The sequence below is a fragment of the Clarias gariepinus genome, chromosome 9 (assembly GCF_024256425.1).
Source record: "Clarias gariepinus isolate MV-2021 ecotype Netherlands chromosome 9, CGAR_prim_01v2, whole genome shotgun sequence".
Taxonomy (NCBI): Eukaryota; Metazoa; Chordata; class Actinopteri; order Siluriformes; family Clariidae; genus Clarias; species Clarias gariepinus.
Window position 1 is genome coordinate 2,284,398 of NC_071108.1, and position 23,232 is coordinate 2,307,629.

General features: G+C 40.2%; 1 protein-coding gene across 1 annotated transcript in view; it reads right to left on the reverse strand.

The window, feature by feature from the left end:
- The window catches only part of obscna (obscurin, cytoskeletal calmodulin and titin-interacting RhoGEF a), a 59,847-nt gene that overhangs the window by 34,889 nt on the left and 1,726 nt on the right, over positions 1-23,232 (reverse strand). Inside the window, exons 4-30 of the mRNA XM_053503765.1 lie at positions 22,855-22,959; positions 22,509-22,775; positions 22,085-22,354; positions 21,736-22,002; positions 20,832-21,095; positions 20,489-20,755; positions 20,126-20,395; positions 19,776-20,042; positions 19,308-19,574; positions 17,849-18,115; positions 17,203-17,469; positions 16,862-17,128; positions 16,499-16,765; positions 14,741-15,007; positions 14,351-14,617; positions 14,054-14,263; positions 11,514-11,726; positions 11,083-11,361; positions 10,286-10,690; positions 9,230-9,487; positions 5,217-5,483; positions 4,859-5,097; positions 4,460-4,703; positions 4,097-4,363; positions 3,040-3,237; positions 2,626-2,892; positions 855-2,366 (exon numbers count right to left, since the gene is read on the reverse strand). Of these exons, the coding sequence (XP_053359740.1) occupies positions 855-2,366; positions 2,626-2,892; positions 3,040-3,237; positions 4,097-4,363; positions 4,460-4,703; positions 4,859-5,097; positions 5,217-5,483; positions 9,230-9,487; positions 10,286-10,690; positions 11,083-11,361; positions 11,514-11,726; positions 14,054-14,263; positions 14,351-14,617; positions 14,741-15,007; positions 16,499-16,765; positions 16,862-17,128; positions 17,203-17,469; positions 17,849-18,115; positions 19,308-19,574; positions 19,776-20,042; positions 20,126-20,395; positions 20,489-20,755; positions 20,832-21,095; positions 21,736-22,002; positions 22,085-22,354; positions 22,509-22,775; positions 22,855-22,959 (8,205 nt within the window). The remainder of the gene's footprint in view (positions 1-854; positions 2,367-2,625; positions 2,893-3,039; positions 3,238-4,096; positions 4,364-4,459; positions 4,704-4,858; positions 5,098-5,216; positions 5,484-9,229; positions 9,488-10,285; positions 10,691-11,082; positions 11,362-11,513; positions 11,727-14,053; positions 14,264-14,350; positions 14,618-14,740; positions 15,008-16,498; positions 16,766-16,861; positions 17,129-17,202; positions 17,470-17,848; positions 18,116-19,307; positions 19,575-19,775; positions 20,043-20,125; positions 20,396-20,488; positions 20,756-20,831; positions 21,096-21,735; positions 22,003-22,084; positions 22,355-22,508; positions 22,776-22,854; positions 22,960-23,232) is intronic.

Below are 23,232 nucleotides of genomic sequence, written 5' to 3' on the forward strand. Positions count from 1 at the left end.
ATAATAATTATTATTATTATTATTATTATTATTATTATTATTATAATGGGCATTTCTTTAATAATTATGGTTTTAAAAAATTAAATGGTTTGTTAACCTTCTTACCTGGATAGGTATCCTGTGTCCACATCAGATGCAGTGTCATAATCTGAAGGACAGGATGCTACAAAAAAAACAATACAAAATAATAAAAAGCATACTGAAGAAACAAATTCTTAAAAAAAAAATTGAATCATAACACTAGGAAGATTTTTACTCTGCATTTTTTATGCATTTGGCGGCTTAAAATTCATAAATAGTACAGTAGTTCATATCAGTAGTGATATTTTGTGGTTCAGTATGCCAGGACCCATTTTTTAAAAGGTGCCTGGATGCTACACTAGTGACAGCCTTTTTAGCATACAATAATTTTTTTTAAATGATTTATTACTTACTTAAATGCAAGTCTTTAATAAGCCATATAAGGAAAGAGATCAACATAACATCATAAATGCTAACCAGCTAACTGTCAACTGACTAACTGCTAACTGACTTGCTCGGGCTGCATCATAGCAAAGAGAGAAGGCTTCTGTCTTTAAGTGCAAAAGTGTCCCACCTTTTCGAGAAGATGGTAACTGTAAGCCAAGCATATACAGTACATTCTCAAAAGCGGTGATGTTAGACTTGGTATCTACAGTCTACGATTTGTACATTTGTATACCTATATGGAGATTATTCATTTTATTTTGATATCCCAAAATATCACCACTTCAAATGCTTAGGAACGAACATGTGCAGTACCTTTGAAACAGTCTATAAAAAATCCAGGTTATGCAGCATGCATAAATCTGAAACAATAATTTAAGGCAACTTACTAGAACTAATGGAAATCAGACTTTTTCTTCTCTCCTGAATTTTTCTGTAGTTGTCATCTGTAGGCAGATCATAGATAAGCCTAAGTGAGCCCTCTTCTTTTCCAGGAGTTGGTTCTGTTGCTGCTGGGTGTTCAATCTTCTTTGTATGATTGACAGTCACATTCCCGTTGTAACTAACAGTACCAAACTTGTTGACAGCTTCACAAGTGTAGACACCTGCATCATTGAAACTTGCATTAGCTATAACCAGCAGGCATCTACCATCTTCATGAAGACTGATCTTATGGCGCTTCCCATGCTTTATCTCAACGCCATCCTTTAGCCAACGCACCATGCTGGGTTTACCATCAACAATACAATCAAGACAAACTGTATTACCCGGCTTAACATTCTGTGTCTTGAACACTGCCTTGAAAACAGGCCGCATGTCCTTTCGAGTTTTGTAGCCCTTAAAAGCAGCTTGGATCTTGATAGCAGCTTCCAGCATCTCTGCCTCATCTACTTGACCTATGCCTATATCAGGGGGGTCTTGAATATGCTCTTCAGAAAAAGTAGTGGGGTTTGTTGGCTCTACAACTTTACAAACTTTGGTGATCTCTTCCCAATATCCATGGTTACGCTCACCAACACCTAGACACCCTGTGTTGGTCTGGGCTGATATTTTGTCTGGTGTTTGAATTGTTAAAGGTTCTGGTACCTCTTGTATTTGCTTCTGGTTTGCTTGCTCTGTAAAACCAATTTCCACAGCTGACACTTCTTTCTGTTGCAGGGTGTGTTCGATAGAAAGTTCTGTTGCTTTTCCTACACTGCTTCGTTGCTCCTTGTATTCCTGATCTATAAAATGCAGACTTAATGTTTTCTCTGCAAGCCGATCCTCAGCATCAATCAAGGAATGAATCTTTTCAGGTGTTTCGAATTTGTCACTATGGACAAATGAGTTGGCTTCTTTTACTTCTTGCCTTATTAATGTCTCAATATCTGAAGAACCTCTGGCTTCATATGGCTTCATGACACTGTCTTGACCCTGAATAGCAATCTGTGGCTGGATGAACAATTCCTTATGGTGAGTTGGTGCTTCGATTTTACCCTGAGTCTGTCTTCTTTTTATGGTAACACTGCATTCTGGTTCTTGCTTTATGTTGTCTCGATTTTGGTTTGTAGAAATGTCTACAGTTGTTGTAACTGCAATATTCTCTGCAGTGTTCCACTGTTCTACAGTAACATTATCATCAGGAGTAAGATCAGGCATTTTAATATCCACCATCACCTCATCTTTGCCAGGGAATCTTTCATCTTTTTTTACTGCTGTCTTCTTCTCATTGTCTTGTTCTTCTGTCTCCTTTAAACTATCAACCCAGTGGTCATCCTGCCCTTGCTCTACTATATTATTAGCAGGTGACATTTCTCGATCAACAACATTGCTTTGTTCATCTAGGAAAGGACCTTCCAGGAATTTCATGCCCCTTGAGCGTGGCGGTACCTGAAGGATGTCTTTAGGTCTGATCGGAAACTCTAGACGGCAGCAACACAGAAAAAGAAAGTGTACAGTTGTCAAAAAAAATCTTTCTTTAACAGTTTACTATAATGCATCAGTACCAATACTGTTATGGATATTATTCTGTTACTGTATTTGTTTGCTTGTACTCATACCCAACAAAAATGTCCTCCAAAACATCAGTAGTATGTTCATCCCCAAAACTCATTTCTTGATTCTAGATTTCACATTTACAGTAATGCTGTCAAATTGCTCTGGTTCAACTAAACCACATACCTTTGACTGTGATAGATGCCATGGTCACTGAACTACCAGCACAACATTTGTAGCTCCCAGAGTCTTGAGTCCTCATGTCAAAGGTCTTAAGTTGATGTTTACAGGCATCTTGTTTGATTTCATACTTGTTTCCTGGTCTAAGCAGCATTGTTTCCTTATTCCACTGCACAGAAGTTCCAGGTTTAGAAAGCTCACAGCAGATCGTAGCAGTTTTACCCTCTTCTACCTCCAGGTTTTGAAGTTCCTTGCAGAAGAACAAGGGTTTTTCTGTGGAGAATAAAGAACATGTTTGTGATGCACTTTGGTCAACCATATTTGTTGTGTTAATTACCACTAAGTACAAACCTTTAACCAGAAGAGATGCTGTTGTGACCAGACTGCCAGCACAACATCTGTAAAAGCCACTATCATAACTTCTCAGATCATGGATCTTAAGCTGCCTTTCACATCCATCCTGCTTCATTTCATATTTCTCCCCTTGCTTCAGAGGAAGATCTCCTTTCTTCCACAGCACAGAAATTTCAGACTTTGACAGCTCACAGGACAAGATAGCCGTATTCCCCTCATCAATTTCCAGATCTTTAAGCTCCTTACAGAAGAGCAAAGGTTTTTCTGCAGAGAATAAAAAATATGGTGGTTAGTTCTTAACTCACTAAGAAGCTAGAGACAACCAATCATAAATCAACTTTATTAACCCTTGTGTTGGTCTCCTACCTTTTATTGTAATAAATGATATTGTGGCAAGAGTACCAGCACAGCATTTGTAAAAGCCGCCATCAGGACTCCACAAATCATGGATCTTAAGCTGCACTTCACACCCTTCCTGCTTCATTTCATACTTCTCTCCAGGTTTCAGAAGAAGAGCTCCTTTCTTCCACTGTACTGCAACTCCAGGTTTCGAGAGCTCACAACACAGTAAAGCAGTTGTTCCCTCTTCGGCATCTAGATTTTTCAGTTCCTTAGAAAAGAACAATGTTTTTTCTGGAAAGAACAAAGAACATTGGGATCATTTTTCATACTTAAATAAATCTTTTTTTAAATGATAGCGCAATTTTTGGTGAACCATATTTATTTTAAGGGTGACAAAAAAAACCATACCTTTCACCCGAAGAGATGCTATGGTGAGCAGACTACCAGTGCAGCATTTGTAGGAGCCACTGTCAGAAGTCCTCAGATCATGGATTTCAAGGTGCAGTTTGCATCCATCTTGCCTTATTTTATACTTCTCTCCAGACTTCAGAAGAACAGTTCCTTTCTTCCATTGCACTGCAACTCCTGGTTTTGAAAGCTCACAGCACAACAAAGCAGTTTTACATTCTTCTACCTCCAGATTTTGTAGTTCTTTGCAGAAGAACAAGGGTTTTTCTGAAGAATAAAAAAACATGGTGGTCAGTTTATTTCCTGCAAAGACAGTGTTAAATGTAGGCTTGGTCATGCATATTTTTTGCAACGATTGCAAAAAACTACAAACCTTTCACTACAAGAGATGCTGTGGTGACCAGACTACCAGCACAGCATTTATAGGAGCCACTATCAGAACTTCTCAGATCATAGACCTTAAGTTGCATTTCACACCCATCCTGCTTCATCTTATACTTTTCTCCATGCTCCAAAAAAAGATCTCCCTTCTTCCACTGCACTTTAACTCCAGGATTTGAGAGCTCACAGTAGAACAAGGCAGCTTTGCCTTCTTCTACCTCCAGATGTTGAAGATCCTTGCTGAAAAACAAAGGTTTTTCTGCAGAGAACAAAGATTTTGGTTGATTTTTTCTTACTAAGATAGACATCATTTTCCTACTGTTTACCCTTATTTTCACAATAGCACATCACTTACCTTTTACTAGAATTGAGGCTGTTGTGATGAGCACACCAGCACAACACTTGTAGGAACCACTATCAAAACTTCTCAGATCATGGATCTTAAGTTGCAGTTCACATCCATCCTGCTTTATCTCATACTTCTCTCCAGGTTCCAGAAGAAGAGCTCCTTTTTTCCACTGCACGGATACTCCAGGTTTTGAGATCTCGCAGCACAGTAAGGCAACTGTACCCTCTTCCACCTCTAGACTGTGAAGTTCCTTGCAAAAAAACAAGGGTTTTTCTGGAGAGAGAAAATAAAATGATGGTCAAATTTTTCATAATTTGAGAACAAAGAGTTCATAAAACATATTGTCCAATGTATGTTCCTGCTCTCCAACAGCATACTTCTCACAACAATAGATGCAGTAGTCACCAGACTACCAGCACAACATTTGTAGGAGCCACTATCAGAACTTTTTAGATCATGGATCTTAAGCTGCAGTTTACATCCATCCTGGCCGATTTCATACTTCTCTCCAGGTTTCAGAAGCATGGTTTCCTTTTTCCACTCCACAGAAACCCCGGGTTTTGAGATCTCACAGCACAACAAGCCAGTTTCGCCTTCCTTTGCTTCTTGATTTTTGAGCTCCTTGTAGAAGAACAAAGATTGCTCTGAACATGAGAGATTAATATGTTGTTAAGTAGTTGTATAACCATTGTCAGTTTTTTTCAGGTTGATTCATGCATGGAGAAGGTAATCATTATAATAATGGGAAATTACACATGTTTACCTTTAATGAGAATGATTGCTGTGGTCGCTATGGTGTCAGCATAACATCCATAGGTGCCACTGTCCTCACAGGTCAGATCATGAATTTGAAGATGTAGCTCACATCCATTTTCATTCATTTTATACTTGTCTCCTGGTCTAAGCTGGATGGATCCCTTCTTCCACTGCACCACAACCCCAGGTTTGGAGATCTTGCAGGTTAGCAAAGCACTTTCACCCTTTTCCAACTCCAGATTTTGTAGTTCCTCATGAAAAAACACTGGTAGTTCTACAGAGAATTAAGAGTTACTCTTTTATTTATCGTTTTACGGTTTATTACTACTAAACAATATTCCTCTTCCCTTAAATACAGTCTATTTTCTGCCAAAGTGACACGTACCTTTGACTTCAAGGGATGCCACGGTTTCAAGGCTACCAGCACAACACTTGTAGGAACCGCTGTCTTGATGTGTCAAGTCATGTATCTTAAGCTTTAGCTTGCAGTCTTTTTGCCTTATCTCATATTTACCCCCAGGCCTCAGACGGGTTGTGCCTTTCTTCCAAATTACCGGAACTCCAGCTTTAGATAGCTCACAGAGGAACAAAACAGTCTCTCCTTCTATTGCTTGCATACTTTGGAGTTCCTCAAGAAAAAATGGTGGCTGCTCTATATACAAGCAAAAACATTTTGCAAAAAAATCCTTTAGACAAGAAACATGGCAAATACTTTAGAACATTGGAGAAAAACATTGAATAATATCAAGAAGTTATAAAAGCTTAGTAATACTAAACTAAAATATATAAAAGACACATCAGATTTGATGTGACAGAGCATGTGTGAAGCATCAGAATGACATCACTGATTGGATGAACAGATCAATCGAGAGGCCTGTCGCCTCTGAGCAGAAACCACACCAATTGGCAAGTCAGTGTAGGGCACATAAACAGCGATACACCTGTTAAAAGACACCTTTGCTGTAAAATCAGTCTGCGTGCCAGTTCTATTAGACTCAGGACACTGACTTCAAACAGAAACATCAGAATGGGAATAGAAGAATCGGTCTGGGTTGCCGCAGATACACTCACAGAGACAGTTGTTATGAGGGGTCTCTTGCGAGAAGCAGGTGTGGGCTCATCCTACTGCTTCAATAAAAAACTTCAGGACGTTTGGCACTCAGCCTGAACTTGTCTCAGAGCAGTGCGATCAACACAGTGTGGTTGGTGAAAGGGTTAGATTATAATGGGAATAATTTCTGGAACAGATAAGAGATAATTGGCGACCTTGGCGAACGGAAGTAAGAAAAAATAAAAAGACCAGGCAGACCAAAGTTAGTAAAAGGAAGTACAGTATGAAAAAAGAAAAAACAGGTAACTGGAACGGTGACCAAATGGTCATCGGAAGTAAGAAAAAAAGGGAAAACAGTTGAGTCCCCTCCTCAACTAACATTATATAATTTGTGTGCATTGTATTGCTTTGTAGTTCTTGAGCTGGCATTGGGTTAACTCACTTGGGCTTTGTTGCTGCCATAAACTCCAGCTTACTTTATCCAGATCAACCGACTGCTGAGTCTACTATTATAATTGGAGTTACAGCTTATGTTTGAGCACTAAAGTATGACAGGCATCAACAGTGGAAGATAAAAATCTCCCATACCAACAATTCCTCAAGACAGAGGGAAGGCATGCATCAAAACACTGCTTAGTGGAATGTAAAGTAATTAAGCATTAATTAAAAAGAAAACTGTATGGTATTTTTATTGCTGTAACAACAGGTACTGATTCATCTCTATGGGGTTTTAGATCAGTGGGGTTCTGGAACGTTTTGGACTGTTTGTAAGAGCAACGACCAAACTGTGTAGATGTAAAAGTAAATTTCACTACTGTTGACAGACAAAAGTTCTACAGTTCTAGCTAACATAGCGCTCCTGGAAATGTACTGTAGATACCTTTGACTTTAAGGGATGCTGTAGTCGCAATGCCACCTGTACAGCATTTGTAGATTCCGCTGTCCTGAACTGTTAAGTCATGGATTTGAAGCTCAAATTCACAACCATTTTGTTTCATTTCATACTTATTTCCAGGCTTTAGCACCATTGCTCCTTTCTTCCATTGGACTGAAGCTCCGAGTTTAGAGATTTTACAGCACAAGGGGGCAGTCCCACCTTCCACCACATCCAGATTTTGAAGTTCCTCATGGAAAAACAGGGGTTGTTCTGAAAGAGGAAAATGGACTTAAATCCTAATCTGGATGAGAATTTGCATACAACATTACCCAGAAACTGGACATACCTTTCACCATAATAGATGCTGTAGTAACCACACCACCAGCACAGCATTTGTAATTTCCACTATCCAGACCCTTCAGGTTATGGACGTTAAGCTGTAGTTTACAACCATCCTGCTTCATGTCATACTTGTCTCCTGGTTTAAGCAGCACTGCTCCTTTCTTCCACTGAACCAAAACCCCAGGTTTAGAAAGCTCACAGCATAAGAAGGCAGTTTCCCCTTCTTCTAACTGCTGGCTTTGTAGTTCCTCAGAGAAGAACAGAGGTTGTTCTGGGGGGTTATTGTAATAAAAGTTGTTTAAAGCAATTTCTAATTTATATATCCAATAAAAAAAATTATTATCATCTTTGAAAACATATACTCTCTACCTTTTACTAGAATATTAGCCATTGTCTCTAGGCTACCCATGCAACATTTGTAGACCCCACTGTCTTCACATTTCAGGTCATTTATCTGGAGCTCTAATTCACAACCATTCTGCCTCGTCTCATATTTGATTCCAGGTCTCAGCAGCACGGTTCCCTTCTTCCACTGCACTTGACCTCCAGGCTTAGAAAGCTCGCAGCATAGGAAAGAGGTTTCACCCTCTTCGGCTTCCATGTTTTGAAGTTCCTCACGAAAGAACAAAGGTTGTTCTAGAAAAAAGGTGACTTTAATTTAGACTTTATTAACATAAGTCTAATAAAATTAAATATATACATTTTTCTGGTGTATAATACGCTATGCATTATATACTGTATATACGTAATAATATACTGTATATATACTGAATACCTTTAACACTAAGACTAGCTTTCGTCTCAATGCTATCCCCACAGCATTTGTAGATGCCGCTATCCTGAATTGACAGGTCATAGATTTGAAGTTGTACTTCACAACCATCCTGCTTCATTTTATACTTGTTTCCTGGTCTAAGTAAAACATCTCCCTTCTTCCATTGTACCAGAGCTCCAGGTTTAGAGAGCCCACAGTACAGGAAGGCAGTTTCACCCTCTTCAACCTGCTGATTTTGAAGTTCCTCACGAAAGAAAAGTGGACGTTCTGGGACCAAAAAAAAACATTTTTCACCCATCAGCAATGTATAGAAATATAAAAAGCATGCATATCTCAGCACTCTGAATTATAATATTTAGTAACTTTGATAACAATCTAGATCAAAGGTGTCAGAGATACAGCCTGTGGGTTGGGAACAGCGCAATAAAGGTACTAATTAAATTAATTTGGGTTCTTTGTTCTAAATAATAACTCTTATGGATTGTCAATGGACCAAAATATTCAAAGACAGGGACGAACTAGACGCTATACTTAGCTAGTGATAAAATTTGCTAATGATGAAAGCTAAAAGATTTGATGCTGTAACCATGTCTTTTTCCAAAGCAACTAATTTGATAATTTTACAGCGTTTAAGAATGTATATTATTTGCTTGCTAATAATTGTAATAACTTATTAGAATTTATATTAAAAATAGTTTTATTAGGTTGTATAAATGGTATTCATTGCAAAATGAGATAAACAACATTTTGGCTTATTGCCAAATAATTTTATTTACATTTTTTATTTAAACATCATATATATATATATATATATATATATATATATATATATATATATTAAAGCAAAACAAACTGAAGCTCATAATGTAAAATGTAACATGAGCAACAAAGGCAAGTGTATAATTTCTTTCTGAGTTTGACATCCATAATTTACAAATACACCTTACTGTTCAGTTGAGATTACACAAGACTTACCTCTGATAGTCAGAACAGCCATACTTTGCATGTCTCCGGTGTCACACATGTAAACTCCAGTGTCCTCTTTTTCAACATTATGTATTAAAAGGAGGTTGTGCTGTCCTTCTTCACGAGGTTCATACTTTTCCCCTGCCAGAAGGGTCACGTTGTTTCGTTTCCATGTGATGGGCGTGCAGTCGCCCGAGGTGACACAGGATAATGTGGCAGTATCACCCTCGAAGACGATCATGTCTTTTAATTTCTCTTTTATTAAAACTGTAGACACAAGTTCATTTAGATTGGTGGTAGAAGGTAGAGTATGTATAGATTTTATTACTCTAGTTTGGTTCAGTTGTAGTGAGAAAGCGACTCAACCCAGAACAGACTATCTTCCAGTAATGGAAAACTGAATCCAACATGGTGATCAGTCGGGTCATGGGTTCGGAGTTCAGCAGCGATAAAATGGACTTTCCAGGTTTCAGATTGTAAGGGACCACCACTAGAGATCACTGTTTTGTTTTTTTGTAGTTTTTGTTTGCAGACTCAGTTTCCCAGAAGGCACCTCGCTCAGGTGATGCGAGTGCACATCTGAGCTGAGGAGGCTGATTAGGTCATCTATAAATAGCTGTTTAGTCTGGGAAACTGGGTCGAGCATTGTTTAAAGTTACTGTCACTTTGTGGGCATTTTGTTTAGTTTCATTTATATTTTGCTTTAAGTTTTGTTTAGACAAAAAGGCTCTAGTGTTGTCCATGTCTGTTGTTCAGTCTGTGTCTGTGTTTGTAGAGCTGACTTGGTTGTGTGAAGTGTGGTGTATGTTTAATATTTAAGTATTGTTGGTTGTGTCCTCCTGTAGATATTTCTCTGTGTGTTTAGCTAGTTGGTAAGTTTAGCTAAGTGTATGTTAGGTTAGGTGCATGTTTAGCTATGAGACTCCCTGGTTTCCCCGGGTCTCCCCAAGTCTCTGGTCTCCCCCCGAGTCTCCCCGAGTCTCTGGTCTCCCCCCGAGTCTCCCCGAATCTCTGGTCTCCCCCCCCCTAGTCTACCCGAGTCTCTGGCTTCCCCCCCTAGTCTACCCGAGTCTCTGGTCTCCCCCCCTAGTCTCCCCAAGTCTCTGGTGTCCCCCGAGTCTCCCCGAGTCTCTGGTCTCCCCCTGAGTCTCTGGTCTCCCCCTGAGTCTCTGGTCTCCCCCTGAGTCTCTGGTCCCCCCGAGTCTCTGGTCTCCCCCCGAGTCTCTGGTCTCCCCTCGAGTCTCTGGTCTCCCCGAGTCTCTGGTTTCCCCCCGAGTCTCTGATTTCCCGAGTCTCTGGTCTTCCCCCGAGTCTCCCTGAGTCTCTGTTCTCCCCCCGAGTCTCTGTTCTCCCCCCGAGTCTCTGGTCTCCCCGAGTCTCTGGTCTCCCCGGTCTCGTCTTTAGTTCCGTCTCTGGGTTCTCCGTGCATCTCTGGTCCTATGTTTAGTCCCTCCATGTTTCTAGTCTTGTCTAGTCCCGTGTCAGATCCCTACTTAGTGTTTGTATGTGTCCTTAAGTCCTTAAGTCTAGGTCTTGGCATAGAGCCCACTGTATGCTTTTGGTTATTGTTGGAGTTGGTTGTTTGTTCCTTTGTTTTTGTTTCTTTGTTATTAATATTATTAAAAGACTCTGTGCTTGCAATGACACCCCCCCCCACGCGTTTATGCCTGCTCTTTGCACCCACAGCATCAATATCAGCCTGTAACACCACGTTCGTGACACAGATGGGTTTCAAAATCTTTCCTATTGAGATCATACAGTCATAGAGTATGTACAACACTTATAAAACAAGTATGGCAAGTTTAATTCAAAGTGTGTTAAGGGTAAATAGGGAGCAGAAGGACCCTCAGGTTCATTCTCACCTTTAGGTTTACTATTCACTCGTAAACGAGCTGAAGTCCACTCCTCTCCTACTACGAATGCCACCATACCCGACTCCTCAGGTGTAGTCATGGTAAGAGTCAGGTGATGCTCACGCCCACAATACCTCATTTGATTCATTTCATTTTCCTGCAGAACGGTGGAGTCGAGCCACCACACTCCATCAGTGACATCGCTATGTGAAAGCTCGCACATGAAATGCGCATCTTCTCCTGCAGTTACAGTCAGGTCCTGCAGCTCTCTTACAATTTTCACACACTCTAAAAAAATAAAGTTAAAAGGAATATCCTTTAACATGTCGATGAACGGTTCTTTAAATCATATGTGTTTTGTTGATAAGACATTGGCCATTTACCGATCACTCTAAGCCGTGCTGATGTCATCTTGCCCCTTGTGCTACATGTATACACACCAGCATCCTCAGGCCTTAGCTTTCTGATCTCAAGCTCCTGCGTTGAGCCCTTTTGGTGTAGAGTAAATCGTCCACCTGTTGTGATCTGCCATGAGTCTTTTTTCCAAGCCACTGGTGCATTAGGACTTGAAAGCAAACAACTAAACACCACAGAGTTTCCCTCAATCACCTCCTGGTCCTGGAGTTCCTTCTCAAAGAACACAGAGGCTGCAGCTGTGTGTAAACAGGAGTCATTAAAAGATGCACAAACTTGGTGCTTTTTAAGACGTTAGAAATCTTTTCTATTTGAACAAAAACTTTACAGATCAACAGGAAAACTGTTTTATTTTAGGTCATTTTATATTAAACGTTTTCTTTTTACTGACCAAAATGGTTAAGGAAAGCTTCAAACCTTAGCTGACAAATGGAATTTTTATAATCAAAGGTAAAGCTGTGAACCATAGGTAATCTGTTGATTCAATTTGATTCAATCTTTATGCATTGTGATTTTTTTCTTTATTAATGGCGCTAATGTTTATTGCCTCATTTGTCTCATATTATTTAAAAAACTACTAAAAGTATTTAAATAAACATTTAATAATGTATTTTTCAGCCAATGTCTGCTCAACACCCCAGTCCAGTAGGAGGCTGTATTGCACCAAACATCCAAAATTTCAAAAGAAGAAAAAAGATCCAAGCGATTGTATTTTCTTTTAAGATCTGTGGTATATTCATATGCTATTGGTAGTTCAGACATCTAGACATTGGCCTCACATTAAAATGAAAGTGTGTTTCACTAAAGAACAAAGAAATGTTTTGTTGTTATCAGTGACATTCCATTGACTACATTATGAAGCAGGTGCATCTAATTTATCTGAATAAGAATATGATTGCAATATAAAAAAGAACACTTTTTCATTCAGGAGATCCAACAGGTTGCACTGGACCTACCCCTGACGTTAACTTCAGCTGTTGTCTTTTGGTCTCCGATAATGCAGCTATACTCTCCAACATCCATAGGAAGAACGTTCCGGATGTGCAACTCAGCAACTAACCCATCCTGTTTCATCTTGTACTTAGATCCATTACTAAGCTCCTCTTCATCTTTCCACCATTGCACAGGTAACCCTGGTTTAGAAAGCTGACAGTGCAGGACTATGATCCCTCCTTCTGGAGCCTCCTGGTTGGTTAGATCTTTCCTAAATGTGACTGGAGTGGCTAAACAACCAAAATAGTATATGAGGAGACAAAATAAGCAACATATTCACTCCAATAACAATAAAAACTTGACAAGACTTCATAGTACCAAAAACTTTGATGTTGGCTTTAGTATTCTGATCCCCACATATGCAACTATACTCTGCACTGTCTTCAGGCATTGCTTTCTTGATGATTAACTCTGCTGTAGTGTCCCGGTGAGTGATTTGATATTTCAGTCCAGACTTGATTAGTTCTTCCCCTTTTTTCCATTGAACAGGAACACCAGCTTCGGAGAGCTTACAGTACAGGTGTACATTGTTCCCCTCTTCGACTTCTTGGTTTTTTAACTTCAATTTAAAAGCAATTGGTGGAACTGGAGACAATAGCCAAATAAATAAAAAATATAGCAGCTTAGAGAAAATAGAAGAAAGAAAAATAACTTTGCAGGTTGCAATGCAAAGCCTCAGAGGATAAAAGGCAGTTCTTTATGAGGTCTGTCTGGAAATGCTGTATCAACAGAACACGTTTAACAATCTCTAATGTCCTACCTGTTGCCTTCTAGAACATGGATCACTTCCAACGTTTCAACAGATTCTTGACCATCTTTTAAGTGTTTGTGCTACACTTTTATTTGCACTGCACTCATTGCATCTTCCCCCAAAGCCTTTTGAATCAACCAATTAATTTCTGTGGAGTAATGTTCAAGCATTCCGTCCTCAATGACATCTAGCGCCCACTTACTAGTACACTGAACTTGCCCTTGTTCATGCATGCGCATTCCCATCCAGTCTCTGTGGCTGCCAGGTTACATCAATGTCGCACAAAACATTCCTGTTATATTAACAATGCCTGGTCTTTTTCCAGACAGACCTCAGAAAACATTATGCAAAAGCAAGCAAAGCAAGAGTCATCAAAAGCCAACTACAGTAAGAAACCTGCACTCCTTACCCCGAACTGTAAGCTCAGCGGTCGATTCAGAATCCTTTGTTTTACACGAATAGCACCCAGCATCGTTTGCCTCAATATTATGTATGGTAAGTGTGGAGAGCTTTCCATCCTGCTTAATGTCATATTTATCTCCTGCTCTCAGGATAACTCTTCCTTTTCTCCAGTCCACCAGAGCTCCAGGTTTTGAGAGCTCACAACTAAACATGGCAGATCCTCCTTCTTTCGAAACTTCATTTTGGAGCTCTCGTTTGAATGTCACGGGTAAAGCTATGAACCCATAGAAATGTCATACTGTATATCCATGTGGAAAAATATGAACCAATCAATAAAAGAATGCATTCTTTAGTAGAACCTACCCCGAACTTTGATTTCAGTGCTAATCTTTTGGTCTCCTATTGTGCAGCTGTAAATACCAGCATCCTCACATAAAACATCCCTGATAACTAGCTCAGCTGTCTTTCCCTCAGTCTTCATGTGGTATTTTTCATCCCCAGTCAGCTCTTCCTGTCCCTTCCACCATTTCACTAAGGCTTCTGGTTTAGAAAGTTCACAACGTAGGGTGATGCTCTTGCCTTCCATTGTTTCTTGGTTTCTCATGTGTTGTGTGAAAATCACTGGTAAAGCTGAAAACATGTAAATTATGCATGTGACATCAGAAAAATATCAGTGTGTCAGCATAATGAGAGATCCTTATACAAGTGGTTTCATACCCTTTATGTTAATTACAGCACTGGATTTCTGATCTGGGCACACACAAGTGTAGACACCGCTATCCTCAGGTACTGCTTTTCGGATGACAAGCTCCACTTTTGTGGCCATTTGTCTCATCTGGTATTTTTTCCCAATCTTGAGAAGTTCTTCACCTCTCCACCACTCTATATAAGCTCCAGACTTTGAGAGTTCACAACGCAAAGTGACATTGTTCCCTTCTTCAGCTTCTTGGTTTTTCAGTTCTTGTTTGAACATGATTGGAAGAGCTGCACAAAACAACAGAAACGCTACAAATCTACAGGAAATCTGCTTTTGTGCATAAAATGGTGCCCCATGAGGCTGTAACATGTTCGGGTATCAACTCGTGCTAAGCAAGCAGGCTTTCCTACCATTGACTTTGATGTATGCCTCAGTACTCTGCTCTCCACAAACACAGCGATAAACTCCACTATCTTCTGGTTGTGCTTTTCTTAATAGCAGCTCTGCTGTTGCATCCTTTTTTCTCAAGTGATACCTTTCACCGTTTCTCAACATTTTCCCTGCCTTCCACCACTCCACATGTACTCCAACTTTGGAAAGCTCACACTGCAAACTGATGCTTTTTCCTTCTTGAGCTTCCTGGTTCTTCAGAAAACTTTTGAAAGTAGCAGGAAGAGCTATAAAAAGCAATGAAAATTGTGGAGTTTCTACATGTTATAGAGTAATTAAGCCAAGAACTTCAAGAAGACATCGGTAAATAAAGTGTGGATTTTAAATCTTAGATTTTTTTTTTTTGTCAAGTCAAAAAGCGAAATGGGATTTTGATTGTGCAAAGTAACAGAAGACAGTAATGAGAGTGAAAAACTCCCTTTATTTTTCTAAATACTCTGTTGCTACACTAGTGCTTGGATACCATCAAAGAAGAAAGTTTTCTCAGTACACCAGAAGGCATGATTGGACTGCCTGTCCGATTCACATCTGAAACGCTGGCCTCCCAGGAACTCCTTTAACTGCGTTTCTAAATGTGGAAATGTCTTGGGGCGAGGTAAGGACTGTAAGTGATGTTTGGGAATGATTGTGTGTACAGTTCACACAGATAGATGAGTCTCTTACGCAAGTTGGCAACGCAAGTTATCCATCGATTTTAAAAAAGACTGCAGTGAGATCCAAGCCACCTCAGCTGGAATAGCCATTTGCGGACATGCAGCTTCTTTAAAATATTTGCACCATTTAAATGTTTTACATTGACTAAGAGTCTCATCGCAATATTATTAAGAGTCCTCTTCAATGCAACAGTGAAAGTGCTAAGGAAAATTTAGGGATGAATTTCTAAAATGGGTTCTAATATGGTTTTATGAAAAGAAGCACAAATGAACTGTTCAACAGAGGTTCTTCTCTTGCTAGTTAGTACTGTGTATGAATCTATTGAGTAAACTGTATTGTATCTTATTCACCTCACCTTGCACAATAAGATCAGCAGTTGATTGTGCATCTTTGGTTTTACAATTATAGCTTCCAGAATCACTTTCTTCCAAGTTATTTATTTCTAATTTGGTTAACCTTCCAACCAGTCTCATCTTATACTTCTCTCCTTGTTTCAGAATAACTCTTCCTTTTCTCCACTCCACTGAAGCCCCAGGTTTGGATAGTTCACAGGTGAACGCAGCCATGCCTCCCTCTTTACAAACCTGATCTTGGAGCTCGCGTTTGAAAGTAATCGGAAGAGCTGAAGGAACAGAATTTTCAATCTAACGCTGTATATTATAGAATACGTATGAAATTGGTTCCAAATAAACCTGTGGTTATTACCTGTGACTTTCACTTCTGCAGAGCTTTTATGGTTTCCTGTAATACAGCTGTAAATTCCAGCATCATTAGGAAGAACATCTGCGATTTCCATCTCAGCAATCTTGCCGTCTTGTTTCATCTGATACCTCCCACCTGGCATCAAATGTTCTTTACCTTTCCACCATTCCACAGGTACTCCAGTTTTAGAGAGCTCACACCTTAGTACTACACTGCCTCCTTCTAAAGCTTCTTGGTTCTTCAAGTTTTGCTTGAAAGATGCAGCCATACCTCAAAGGAACATAATCATCCATATAATTACAGTAGGTGACTGGTACAATTGGCATTCTTTCACATAAATAAAACATAGAACATAGTCTTACCAACAATTTTTATCATTGCGTTGGTCTTCTGGTTTCCACATACACATCTATAGACTCCAGTGTCTTCGGGTACTGTGTCAAAGATGATAAGCTCATGTGTTGCATCTCTTTCTCTCATCTGATACTTTTGTCCAGGATGAAGAAGCTCTTCTCCATTCCACCATTCCACTGGAACACCAGCTTTGGATAGTTCACAATGCAAGGTCACATTCTTGCCCTCCTCAGCAACCAGGTTTGTTAGCTTCTCTGTGAAACTGATTGGTTGCGCTACAGAAAATTATTCACCACAATAAAAAAAAAAACATTAACTACATTAACATAACCTTGACAATCAAGAGTGAAGCAAAATTTTGAGACACTTACTGCTCACAGTAATCCTAGCTGATGTTTGGACATCACCACATGAGCAGCTATATATGTCACTGTCTTCACATGTCAGATTAAATATCTTTAACTCTATTACACAACTTCTTTGTCGCATCTGGTACTTTTCTCCATACTTGAGCAACTCTTGACCCTTCCGCCATTCTACAGGAAAGCCAAGCTTTGATATCTCACAGTGTAAGGTGACATATCTTCCTTCTTCAACCACTTGAGATTTAAGCTTCTGTTTGAAGGTAACTGGTTGAGCTAGGGGAACAACACTGTACATCAATTTCTTTTGCCATTTATAACACCAAAATAAAAATAAAAATAGGACAGACCTTTTATCTTGACAGTGGCTTCGGTTCTTTGGTCAGTACACACACAGCTGTAGGTTCCACTGTCTTCTGGAACTGGATTTCTAATGACCAGTTCCTGGATGGATACTATCTGTCGAATCTGATACCTCATCCCAGGGCTGAGCACTTCTTCATTCCTCATCCACTCCACTGGGACTCCAGCTTTGGAGAGCTCACAGCGTAATGTCACGGCTGTGCCCTCGTCCGATTCTTGACTTTTAAGTTCTTTAATGAATGTGATGGGAATAGCTGTCAAGAAAAATGACTGACTCACTATACCATAACACTCACTCACTTGCTCAGCATTTATATCGCTTTATCCTGTATGCAGGGTCACGAGGGGCCTGGAACCTTTCCCAGGAGACTTAGAGTGAAAGGCAGGGTACTCTATGGACAGGGTGCCAATGGGAGGACACCAGAAGACCCGGAGGAAACCCAGCAAGCCCCGGGAGAACATGCAAACTCTATGCATACTGACCCGATGTGGGAATCGAACCTTCAACCCTAGAGGTGCAAGGCGACAGTGCTAACCACTACGCCGTTTTGCAGCCTATACTATAACAATAAAGTAAAAAATAGTTATGTGAACATTTTTAGTTTAGGCTTGTTTAAGAAATTTTATCCATACCTAGCACTGTAACAGTGGCTGTGGTCATCTGGTTCCTGCAAATGCATCTGTATGTCCCTGAGTCCTCAAGTTTCACATTGTGGATTGTGAGAGAAATGTAATTTTTCCTTTGCTTCATTAAGTACTTCTCTCCGGACTGGAGTGTCTCAGCTCCTTTTTGCCACAAGTACTGAACCCCGGGTACAGAGAATTCACAGAACAGTGTCACACTACTTCCTTCATCAGCTTCTTGATTATGAAGCTGACTTGTAAATTCAGCAGGCACAGCTAATAATGACGAAACAGGAAACAGATTCAGGGTAAACATGACAGCTATGGAACCTGAACCTAATTTAAAGTAGACAACCAAGAAAATGATATCCAACATGTAATGCAGCTTACAAACTGATACTGTAAAGCAAAACCAATGGATGAAAAAACTAAATTTTTAGTGTTGCTTGAAACTTGACCTTTAACAGTCACAGTTGCCTTGGTGCTGATGGATCCTGCGTTACACTCATACACTCCTGCATCAGTGTCCTTAACTTCCCGGATGGTCAACCTGGCCTCATTTCCAGAACGAATCATGAAATAGCTAGAGGAGTTCCACATTAAGCAGCCATCTTTATACCACAGGATATGGCACGGTTTGGAGGTCTTGCATACCAAGTTTAAACTTCCTCCCTCGATAGCTTCGGTGTCGTCCAGTGGTTTGATTATTGTTGGGCGTCTTTCTGAAAAAAAAAAGGAAACGAACATGGTGCATAAAGTAAACGAACATGGTGACACTTAGTTTATTAAGAAGCTCAGTTATACAATAGGTAATTTTAAGATAGTGGCAGAAAAGGGGACATCAATAAAAAATAGTATTTATCTCTCACTAAGTGTTTTGGCATTGCATATTTGCATTTAGAGGTGAAGGTAACAGTGGACCTGGTTGCCCAACTTCTCCTCAAAACATTCCTTCATTTCTGATGTCCCTGAAGACTACACTGCTCATCACAATAACTTCTGAGGACATTTACAAGCTGTGCACCAAACTAACATAGGAAATGTGAGACAGCCACATGTACACATAGTTTGTTTTAAGCAAGTATATTTCCAGCCCTACCTCTTACTAGCAGTGAAGCATAGGATCTCTTGTCCCCAGCTTCAAAAGATATTGTTCCTGTGTCTTTGCGTGCAAGCTGTTTGATGGTAAGAGTGTGGTAGCCACCACTGATCATTTGGATCTCATTTAAATCATTAGTATACAGCAGAGTCTCATCAAGGTACCATTTAACCTCAGTAAAGTTATTTGGACAGATACGACACTTGAATGTGGCCGTGTCTCCTTCCAAACACTCAACATCCTCCAGTTCATCCAAGATACCCACTTTCTGACCTGAGAGGCGAACCAGCAAGTGTTATACAGTGTTTGTAAGAATTAATCACATGAAATTAATCAAATGCTAAAGAGAAGGTAAGATATTAGGCTTACCTTTTACTGTAAGTAATGCCCTGCTCTGCATTGTCCCAACATCACACATGTACAAATCGCTGTCAACCTTCTCAAGGTTGAATATGGTTAGTGAGAGAACAACACCATTCTGCAAAATCAGGTACTTTTGACCTGAGCTAAGCACCACCATGCCTTTTAACCACGTCACCTTAGTGGCAGGTCTTTTGGTCTCACACTCCAGGACTACCATATTCTTTTCTTCTGCAGTTACATCTTTTAGTTCCTTAGCAAAAGTGTGCTGAAAGTCTACAAGCGAGAAAAGGTGAGATTTGGACGACAAATAGTATAGAAGTTAGCCTAAAAAGGTATCTCCTGATGTCAAATTATTTCTTTATTTGCATAATCATAATTTCACTCAGCTAGTACAAGTTGTACAATATGACATTACCATACTTGCAGCAGAAAGTCCATTTTATAATCACATCAAACAATTGTTAAGGTACTTACCTCTGACCTCTAACCTTGCCCTAGTGGCGATTCCATCAGCCTCACAACAGTACTCTCCAGAGTCCTTTACAGTTGCATTATGGATTACTAGTGTTACCAAATATCCTTTTTGCATCATTTCATACTTAGAACTAGACCTAATTAACCGGTTATTTTTTAACCACTTGATGGTCACTTCAGGTTTGGTGATCTCACAGCTAAGCTCTGGATCTTCTCCAGGTACTGCCTTAACATTTAGCATGTCCCTAAACACCCGTACAGGCTTCTCTGTAAGCAGATAATACAAAGGATTTGCTCAATCTTACAGCCAAAACAATATGCTTTCCCTAAAATCAGGATGTGTGATATACCTTTGACAAACAGCATGGTCCTGCAACTGAGATCCTTGATGGTGAAGACTATATCACCTGCATCATTAATCATAACCTCCTTGATGCTCATGGTGTACCTTCGATCCTGGTGAGCAACTTGAATTCGACCATTGCTGATGATCAGCTGGCCATTCAGTGTCCATGAGGGTTCATCAATGATGTCGTGTGACAGAATACATTCGAAACTGCAGTATTCCCCCTCGAGCACTGAAATTGTCCGCAACCGCTTGACAATGGTGATGTTAAGATCTAAACAAGTATAAGTCCACTTCAATTACTAGAAATGTCTCATATGGCAGGTGATAAATTGGAAAACGCATCCAGATTTTAGACTGGACTTACCACGAACGACAACCTTGGCTTTTGTTTGGCTAGTCCCCACATCACAAGAATATTCCCCAGAATCGTCTTTTTTAAGCTTGTGAATGATCAAAGATAATGACTTTGCCAAATGAAGAATTTCATGTTTTTCACTAGCATTTAGGACCGTACCATCTTTCCTCCAAACGGGGGTTACTGCTTCCTTGGATACTTCACACAGTAAGCAAGCTTGACCACGTTCCTCAGCCACAACGTCTTCCAACGATCTAAGAAACACCGCTGGTCTTTCTGAGTAATCAAGACACATCAAATAAATTTCCTGTTGGTTTTCTCATTAAGGTATAAATAAAAACACAATCCTTACCTTTGACCCTGAGGACGGTAGACTCGCTGATGCTGACAGTCTTGAAAGTCACCCTGCTTTCTTGCGGTGTAAGTCTTTTCAGGGCCAGAATGTATACTTTGCCTGAATTATGGATCATGTTCAAGTGACTTGCATGAATCACCTTTTCATTGAGAAGCCACGTGACACTTGGTGCTTCATAGTTTAGCTCGCAGGAAAACACTGCTGTTCCTTCTTCTTCAACCTCTACATGTTCCAGATGCCGTGTGATCTTAAGTTGCTTCACTGCAACAAAAAAGCATGTTTGTTTCTTAGATTTTTTTTTTTTGGAGTGTATTATACGTACACAGAGATTTTGGAGGAGACAGATGTCACTAATGACATTGTGTCTAAATACTGTAGCGGTTCATTTCCTGTTCAGGTACAATGGGCTTTCTTGTCTAATTGGATCCGAATACGTCATATTGTGATTGAGACTACCTCTTCAAGTGGTCTTGAGCACGATTCCCAAGCCTGAAAAAAATCATGTTCTAATAGATCAAAAAACAAACTTTGAGGACAAATGTTCATGGAAACAATCCCAGGTACCTAGAGTAAAAATGCCCCAAGAGTCACCCTGACACAACCCATTAAGTCACAATCTTGCCATATAACCACCCATGACTCATCACTATTTGTAAATTTGTAGTCACCTATGGCAATGAAAATGAAAGTGGGAACTGGGAATAATGCCATCCTTCTCACCCCAGAAGCACAGGCAGGTTTGTCAGGAATCTGTCCTCAAAATCTCCAAATGATAAGTTGAACATTTTCCCTTTATTCCACTTAAGAGCTACAGCATGACAGTATTTTCTTCACACCATACAACTTACAGGTAACACAAAGGCTTCGGAAATAACTGACCTTTAAACAGTTGGAAACATACCTTCTACACTGACCCGACCCCTGGTCTCAGATCCACCAGCTAGGCACAGATATTCCCCCGCATCTCCAGCCTTCACATCCATAATGGTCATCTCAACGTGGTTCTTCTCCCGTCTCATGGTGTACTTGCTTGAGGCAAGTAAAGGAGTTCTTCCCTTAAACCAGCGCACCACTCTTGGTGAAGGACAAAACTCAGACTTGAGAGTCACTGAGCAGTTCTCTTTAACCTTCACATCTGAAATGGGTTGCGTGATCACCAAGGGGCGCTCTGTTTGGATAAATCAACACAAACACGTTAATTCATAGTAACACACAGATCTCGGGATTAAATCTTAGAGGTTTTTTGTTACCTGTAACAGTAAGCTGAGCAGTCGACTTGCTCTTCCCCAAGCTGAACTGGATGCTGCCGCACATGCTGCTGTTGGTGTTGGTGAATGTAAGTCGGTGTGACGTTCCTTCTCTCTCTATCCTCACTTCAGAGCCAGGATTTAACAGCTCCCCATTTAAAGTCCATTTAGGGGCTCGTTCTGCTTTAACGCTTGTCTCCACTCTGAAACGAGCCTCCTTAGGCTCCATTACCTCGACGGGGCTCAGTCCACGCACAATGCTGATAGCCTGCTCTGAAAGGACAAGCAAAACTTAGAACCTGTGAAAGGTACCAGCCTGTGTTTTACTCAAGTCTCACATCGACAGTTTGACCTTTTATACCTTGAGCAAATTTTCAAACTGCCTATGTTCTGTGTGTAAGTGATCTGTTTTTAAATCTAATCTCACCCTCTACAAACAGTCGACAAGATGTTTTATCATCACCAGCATCACAGATAAAGGTGTCCTCATCCGATGAGCCCACTTCTTCGATGGTCAGCTGCCTGTACAGACCTTCACTAATAGTTTGGTACTTCCCATTGGGTGCAATTTCTCTGTTCCGTTTGTACCACGTGACCTCAGCGTTAGCGCGGGAGACCTGGCACTCCAGCAGGGCACGGTGTCTGTACAGGGCAATCTTCACCCGCAGTGGCTTTACAATCTGAACTGGAAGTTCTGAAGGAAATCGCAAGTATTGGTTTGGTGTATTAAATTTGGTGAAATGTTTTTAAAATATTACATTATTTATTTTTACCTTTCACCCTTAGCATTGCTGTGGACAAAACTCTCTCTGCCATGAAGGTGATTTCACCAGCATCTTCTGGTTTGATGGCTTTGATGGTCATTGAGTGAATTTTACCTATGTTTTGTTTGGAGACAAGATCATAAAAAAACAACTACAAGGGTTTCCTGCCAAGACCTGTCTGAATTTTGCCAAGATATGCCTAAATTATGCTCTGTTCATCTACTGTGATGCCTGAACCATTCCATGCACGGCCTGATATATGCTTTGTTCTGTTTAAGATATGCCCTGCACTTTGACCATAATCTAAAAAGTCCCAGCTAGGCCAGGCATCATCTCGGCCAAGCCCAGCTGTGTCTTCTGGGGCTGAGGATGCTCTGTTAAGCCCTA